The sequence below is a fragment of the Salmo salar genome, chromosome ssa17 (assembly GCF_905237065.1).
Source record: "Salmo salar chromosome ssa17, Ssal_v3.1, whole genome shotgun sequence".
NCBI classification, from domain to species: Eukaryota; Metazoa; Chordata; class Actinopteri; order Salmoniformes; family Salmonidae; genus Salmo; species Salmo salar.
In genome coordinates, this window is record NC_059458.1 from 82,735,904 (window position 1) to 82,744,487 (window position 8,584).

Genomic DNA, 8,584 nt, shown 5'->3' on the forward strand with positions numbered 1-8,584 from the left:
TTTTTATGGTGAAATAAACAAGAAATAAGACAAAAGAAGAAAACTTGAGCGTGCAGAACTATTCACCCCCCCAAAGTCAATACTTTGTAGAGCCATCTTTTGCAGCAATTACAGCTGCAAGTCTCTTGGGGTATGTCTCTATAAGCTTGGCACATCTAGCCACTGGGATTTTTGCCCATTCTTCAAGGCAAAATGGGTGGGTTCTGCTGGTGTACAGCAATCTTTAAGTCAGACCACAGATTCTCAATTGGATTGAGTTCTGGGCTTTGACTAGGCCATTCCAAGACATTTAAATGTTTCCCCTTAAACCACTCAAGTTTTGTTTTAACAGTATGCTTAGGGTCATTGTCCTCCTGGAAGGCGAACCACCATCCCAGTCTCAAATCTCTGGAAGACTGAAACAGGTTTCCCTCAAGAATTTTCCTGTATTTAGAGCCAGCCATCATTTATTCAAATCTGACCAGTTTCCCAGTCCATGCTGGTGTTCTCAGGGTGATGAGAGATGTTGGGATTGCTCCAGACATCACGTTTTCCTAGATGGCCAAAAAGCTTATTTTTAGTCTTATCTGACCAGAGTACCTTCTTCCATATTTTTGGGGAGTCTTCCACATGCCTTTTGGCGAGCACCAAACGTGTTTGCTTATTTTTTTCTTTAAGCAATATCTTTTTTCTGGCCACTCTCCCATAAAGCCCAGATATGTGAGTGTACGGTTTAAAGTGGTCCTATGGACAGATACTCCAATCTCCGCTGTGGAGCTTTGCAGCTCCTTCAGGGTTATCTTTGCTCTCTTTGTTGCCTCTCTGATTAATGCCCTCCTTGCCTGGTCGGTGAGTTTTGGTGGGCGGCCCTCGCTTGGCAGGTTTGTTGTGGTGTCATATTCTTTCCATGTTTTAATAATAGGTTTAATGGTGCTCCATGGGATGTTCAAAGTTTCTGATACTGTTTTATAACCCAACCCTGATCTGTACTTCTCTACAACTTTGTCCCTGACCTGTTTGGAGAACTCCTTGGTCTTCATGGTGCCGCTTGCTTGGTGGTGCCCCTTGCTTAGTCGTGTTGCAGACTCTGGGGCCTTTCAGAACAGGTGTATATATACTGAGATCATGTGACAGATCATGTGACACGTAGATTGCACACAGGTGGACTTAACTTTAACTAATTGTGTGACTTCTGAAGGTAATTGGTTGCACCAGATCTTATTTAGGGGCTTCATAGCAAAGGGGTGAATGCATACGCACGCACCACTTTTCCGGGGGGTTTTTTAAATAATTTTTTGAAACAAGTTATTTTTGTTATTTCACTTCACCAATTTGGACTATTTTGTGTATGTCCATTATATGAAATCCAAATAAAAATCAATTTAAATTACAGGTTGTAATGCAACAAAATAGGCAAAACACCAAGGGGGATGAATACTTTTGCAAGGCACTGTAGTGTGTGTGTGTGTGTGTGTGTGTGTGTGTGTGTGTGTGTGTGTGTGTGTGTGTGTGTGTGTGTGTGTGTGTGTGTGTGTGTGTGTGTGTGTGTGTGTGTGTGTGTGTGTGTGTGTGCGTGCGTGCGTGTGTGTGTGTGTAGTTTTTCAACCATTGTGGGGACCTAAAAATCCCCAAAGGTCCCCACAAGGATAGTAAATCACGGAAAATCCTCCCTCGTGGGGTCATTTTCCACATCCCCATGAGGACAAAGGCTAGGGGTTAGGTTTAAGGTTATAATTAGGGTTATGGTAAGGGGTTAGTGGTTAGGTTTAGGGTTTTAATTAGGGTTATATAATTAGGGTTATGGTAAGGGGTTAGTGGTTAGGTTTAGCGTTAGGGTAAGGAGTTAGGTCAAGGTGTAGTGTTTGGGTTACGGGTTAAGGTTAGGGTTAAGGTTAGGGTTATGGGTTTGGGAAAATAGGAATTTGAATGGAAATTGATTTGAGGGCCCACGAGAATAGAAGAACATGTGTGTGTGAGAGAGTCTGGCAGGTAGCTAGTGGGGAAAATGGTGGGTCTCTGATTACATAGGCTGACTGGGACCCTAGTGTACTGTAATGACAGACAGCTCTCACTACTGTAGGAACATAGTGTACTGTAATGACAGACAGCTCTCACTACTGTAGGACTATAGTGTACTATAATGACAGACAGCTCTCACTACTGTAGGACCATAGTGTACTGTAATGACAGACAGCTCTCACTACTGTAGGAACATAGTGTACTGTAATGACAGACAGCTCTCACTACTGTAGGAACATAGTGTACTGTAATGACAGACGGCTCTCACTACTGTAGGACCATAGTGTACTGTAATGACAGACAGCTCTCACTACTGTAGGACCATAGTGTACTGTAATGACAGACAGCTCTCACTACTGTAGGACCATAGTGTACTGTAATGACAGACGGCTCTCACTACTGTAGGACCATAGTGTACTGTAATGACAGACAGCTCTCACTACTGTAGGACCACAGTGTACTGTAATGACAGACAGCTCTCACTACTGTAGGAACATAGTGTACTGTAATGACAGACAGCTCTCACTACTGTAGGACTATAGTGTACTGTAATGACAGACAGCTCTCACTACTGTAGGACCATAGTGTACTGTAATGACAGACGGCTCTCACTACTGTAGGACCATAGTGTACTGTAATGACAGACGGCTCTCACTACTGTAGGACTATAGTGTACTGTAATGACAGACAGCTCTCACTACTGTAGGACCATAGTGTACTGTAATGACAGACAGCTCTCACTACTGTAGGACCCTAGTGTACTGTAATGACAGACAGCTCTCACTACTGTAGGAACATAGTGTACTGTAATGACAGACAGCTCTCACTACTGTAGGACTATAGTGTACTGTAATGACAGACAGCTCTCACTACTGTAGGACTATAGTGTGCTGCTTCTAAAGTGGTGAAGCCAAAAGTTTCACGAACACACACATCGATTTGATTTTGAAACACACACACACCGTACACACACACCATACACACACACCGTACACACACATACCGTACACACATACCGTACACACACCCCGTACACACACACCCCGTACACACACACACACCGTACACACACACCATACACACACACCCCGTACACACACACCCCGTACACACACCCCGTACACACACACCCGTACACACACACACCCGTACACACACACCCCGTACACACACACCCCGTACACACACCCACACCCCGTACACACACCCCGTACACACACACCCCGTACACACACACCCCGTACACACACCCCGTACACACACACCCCGTACACACACACCCCGTACACACACACCCCGTACACAGAGGTGGTAGGCTTAAGTGGTTCAACATCAGCACTGAGGACAGAAAGGTGGACACAGTACTTCCTATAACAACAAACCAGCTTCAGCTTCTAATGCACAAGGTACATAAGGTTTATATTAGGATTGACTGGTACATTCCACTACTGGCCTACATCTTCCTCACCGCATCAAACACTAGTCTATTTCAGGCATAAATAAAATGAGAAAATATGTAAAGGCCTGTGATGTAATCTGTCTGACACCAACAGAACTCGAAGTCTTCCTGAGTTTGGCCTAATATATATTTTTACAACAGCCTGGTTCACAGCTCTGACAACGGTTCTATCTACCTGTAATGGGTCATCTCTTGATCTGCTGTGCTATAGGCTAGCTACAGCTTATCGGCAAAGACATGGCACTGAGGTCGCACTGAATAGAACGTCAATAGGCCTACAAAGCGTGGTCCATTCATGATTACTCGGCTGACCGAATGAAATGGTATTGTGAATGTAGTCTAATCCGTAATCAATAATAAACGAAAGGACACTGAACGGAATTAAGGCCCTGAGGCTAACCACGCCACTGGGGTTAGCAGGAGGGCAGGAGCCGCTCACACTAGGTAGTGGAGCAACAGGCAGGTCTAGATCAGACCGCGGGAACGAGAGTAGCCTAGTCTAAAAGAGACTTTTTGAAAACCTGATGTATGACGGTAAAATAATACAACTAGACCGTAACCGGACTATGTAACACGGATGATGGGCTAAATGTATGGGAGAATAAAAGCTGAGGACGTAAAATCTAGGCTACTTAAAATCTAAATCGAGAACAGCAAAACAGCGAGAAAAAACTTTCAAACAGTTGTTCACACCGTGACCTGAAATCCCTTGAGAGCTGTTAGAAGACAGACGGCACCATATCCCATGTATAGTGCGCTAGAAAATATGGTGTCATTTGGGACCAAATCAGAATATAGCAGCGAGGAGCCTTCTCCACATTTCCACTGGAAAAAAGGAAGCTCGAGCTCGTTGAGTAAAAAACCCCATGAGAATAGATGTGGATCACATCTGACGGAAAATCCAAATAAGCCAGGATATGATGATAATAACAATAATAGGTTGGTTATTTCAACAACATGCTATTTGAGAAGAAATACCATTGGTTTCCCAGGCATGTTCAGTGTGGCACCCAGACACGGAGGTCATGGCAGGGTGGCCTATCAAAGATAACCTGTCCATGGTGCTGAAAAGGCCACCCGAGGCTGCGCAAAGCCGGGAGCACCACATGAACAATTAATGGCGAATGAAAGAGCCTATAGGCTACTATTCAAGGAGGAAAGCTGTACTACATTCCGTTACGAGTTTGCTGAAGTTAATATTATAGTATAGGTCAACAACAACCAGCCATCCGTGCTGAACTGTTATCAGAGGGTGTGTGATGCTGCGTTACGCAATGTAGACTGCTATGACCAACACGCCTCCTATGAGAGACAACACATATTAACAGCGAGTGTCAGGGGGGTGACACCAAGATGATATGTAGGCTATGTCATAGTTATACTCTGAGACCAAACCGATCAACTGCTGCGCCACAGAGGCTGAGGCACAAGCTTAGGCAGGTTCCATGTACGCGACCACCGTCTGCTGCTCGCAGCTCGAGCTCTCTCTCTCTGTTGCTATGGGCCCCCGCCTCTCCTCTCTCTGCTGACGCCACCGTGTCGGTGGCAACGATAAAGGACAAGGCAGCTATAGCCTACTCCGTAGTTGGTAATCACAAGTTAACACAATGATCTAGTAAATCACTGCATTGTAGGCTATTTCGTCATATAGCCTAAGGACACTGTAGTGATTTAGCCTACTGTTGTGAGTTAGTAATGCTCAGCTCAACGTGGGAAGAGGCAAATAGCCTACTGCGCAACATGCATGCAACAGACAGACACACCGACCATTGATCAGAATATTGCTTGATGCACGTTCAACGTAATTATGTCCCACGTTATCCGTATCTTGTTTGAGATTTTAAACGCAAAATCCCAAAATATAGATTCTAGTCTGATGACAATTGAGGCCCTGCGCATAGCCTGTGACTTTAATTAGATTAGAAATCCCTAAACTAACCTGTTAATGTGCCATGTCGTGTCCATGAATGCAAATGACATGTAACCTACTTTATCCCTATACGTTTCACACGCGAGTATCGATCCATGATAAATGAATCGATAGGTGATCGAAAATATCGATGCGCATCAGTGGGCTATGATTTTGTGCATGCACTCAGGCCGTGCGTTTCCTCCATTGCATTCTGTAAACGGGCTTGATTTCAATGCTCCAAGCATTAAAAATGAATCGATCCACAAGTTTGTAAACGATTACAACATTGGCATTAGGGCAAAATGCATGTGTGAAACCATATTTATCCAATAGGGGTGCGATCATGTGTTAGTCCGTTGGTTACCTGTCAGCTAATTATAATGATGATCTGTTGCTGCTAGGCTAGCCTAACTACGGCTGCCTGAATGTATGCAGATACAACTCGGACAGTGAAAACTCACTGACACTTCCAATAACCCGGTATGGTTTGTGTTATATGTTGATCTGTTTAAAAGAGAAGGTAACAACACATTCCGTCTCCAAACCATACCAGAAGAAATAGCATGCATCTCCCATATCAACACAGACACTCACACAGCTTGAAAACAACTGAATATCAAAAAAAGACATTACCTTGATGGTTCTCAAGGGTGTCCTCTGGTATGTACATGTTTTTGCTTTCATTTACCATAAATGTGGTCCAGCTTTATCCGTAGATGAATGGAGAAAAAGGTTGTAAAAAGGAGGAGTAGAGAAAAAAAGAAACCAAAGAGGAAATAAAAAAAAAGAATAACGGCCGGACAGCTTTCGATATTCCGGTTATTGTTGCGTTTCAGTAAATATTACCTGATCCCCATTCTGGAGGTGAAACACATAAATAGATATTCGCTTGAACCACCTAAGAAGACGAACCAGTGCATCCTCGGAACATCCGGGCCCTACCTAAGAAACATGGCACTAGCACCATTTGCTGCTAGCCTACCTATTAATCAAAATCCTATCAATTTGCCTGCAAATGTTTTAAATAAGGTACATCAAAAAGCCGGACCAATGACACCAAGCTCCGCGCGCTGCCACTGATGCCGTAAAAGGAATAGAAGCAAAGATTCAAGCTCTCAGCGGAACAACAAAAAATATATATTCCAGAACTGCTGCTCACACAGGGTTAAATCTTCCAATAGAATCGATTCCACCAAATGCTGTCCAAAAAACAGGCAAATACACGTGGCGTGCCTCATTCACAGATACTTTCTGTCATCGATTCCAGGCACAAAATCGTACGAAACGGGAGTTGTTCAATAGCCCTGTGGAGAGCGGCCGCTTGTACCTTTCTGCAGTGATATTGTCTGGTGAGAGGAAAGAGAGGGAGAGCGCACAAGAGAGAGGGGGGTGACGACCAAGCCCCCTCCCCTGTAGACGATCTGACTGGTTCCAGATGTTCGCTTGTTACAACGTTAGAAAATAGAGTAAACCGTCCATGATTTTCCAGACGTACTATCTCTGGAGAGGGAGCTAAATAATCACAGTAAAGTCAGATAGGGCTTGTGCTTTGATTTCTGGAGGATGTAGGAAGGAAGGAGGAAATCTGTTAAACCTGACTTGAATTATATCTGGATGGATTCAATCCCAAGCGTGATACCTGTATCCCTGACAATAGCAGGCTAACCAGTTTGTAAACATGCAGTTTTTAAATGCCTTGGTGGCTTAATAGACACATTTATGGGAAGCCGATGGAAGATAATTAAGTTTACACCATAGTCGGCTACAGTTTGAGTTCCAAAGACCTCGATTTTACGCGCGTCAAACGTGGCCAAAAATATGCGTAATGTTTACACCCAGATGGAACCGCAAAACAAGCTTCATTTGATTCGGCACGAACGTGTTACACAGATACAACCACTATTTCAAGTGAATCCCTATAGTCCAGAAACAAATAGGTTATGTCGATATTGAAATAGAAAATAAGACAGGCTATAGCCTACAGTATATGCAACCCCATCTCATTCACGTCAAGAACGACTTTCAGGGCCCTACCCCGATAATGACCACAGCAGAACACTGCAATGAAAAATCCTTGAGTCCTCAAAAGATTGTTCCGTTCAGAGAAACTATTACATAATCGACCTCAGTCTATAAATGTCCTAGGTCAACTTGGCGTTGTGTTTAAAACGAGCCAGATAGAGGGACTGGCATTTTAGTGCAGGTCGTGGGAACTGAGGATGGGGATGGAGGACTCTGGCTTTGTCCAAAATAGACCTCTATTCCCTATGTAGTTTGTCATTTGGGAGGCAGACTGGATGCTGCTGTGCTGTGTTTGCCATATTAGTTATTGTCCCTTCTGTGACACAGGGCCCTACTGGTTATGAGAACCACTTCCCCATCCCTCCTCTCCCTTCGTCTCCCACCAACCATCAGTCACAGACACCGGGCCATACTGGTCCTGAGAACCACCTCCCCATCCCATCCCTCCTCTCCTCTAGTCTCCCACCAACCATCAGTCACAGGGCCCTACTGGTCCTGAGAACCACCTCCCCATCCCATCCCTCCTCTCCTCTAGTCTCCCACCAACCATCAGTCACAGACACCGGGCCCTACTGGTCCTGAGAACCACCTCCCCATCCCATCCCTCCTCTCCCTTCGTCTCCCACCAACCATCAGTCACAGGGCCCTACTGGTCCTGAGAACCACCTCCCCATCCCATCCCTCCTATCCTCTAGTCTCCCACCAACCATCAGTCACAGACACTGGGCCCTACTGGTCCTGAGAACCACCTCCCCATCCCATCCCTCCTCTCCTCGTCTCCCACCAACCATCAGTCACAGACACCGGGCCCTACTGGTCCTGAGAACCACCTCCCCATCCCATCCCTCCTATCCTCTAGTCTCCCACCAACCATCAGTCACAGACACTGGGCCCTACTGGTCCTGAGAACCACCTCCTCATCCCATCCCTCCTCTCCTCGTCTCCCACCAACCATCAGTCACAGACACCAGACCATACTCACTCATAATGGATCTCTGACTGTGTCTGAAGCATTGTTAGATGAGATGAAGGAAATATAAGTTCTCAGGTCACCTACATTCTGTTTGGGGGATGAGTTTGATTAGACCATATAGCTTTCTAGCACCAAAGGTGTCCAAAAACAGTCATTGTGAGTATGAATTTTGGACAAATACTAGATGTATAGCCTACTAGGTAAAACATATTTCAGAGTA

General features: G+C 45.0%; 1 protein-coding gene across 1 annotated transcript in view; it reads right to left on the minus strand.

The window, feature by feature from the left end:
• The window catches only part of LOC106592969 (voltage-dependent L-type calcium channel subunit alpha-1C), a 649,914-nt gene extending 643,203 nt beyond the window's left edge, over positions 1 to 6,711 (minus strand). The window contains 1 exon segment of the mRNA XM_045700254.1: positions 6,003 to 6,711. Coding sequence (XP_045556210.1) covers positions 6,003 to 6,060 — 58 coding nt within the window. The 5' untranslated portion in view covers positions 6,061 to 6,711.
• Between the last annotated feature and the right edge of the window lie 1,873 nt (positions 6,712 to 8,584).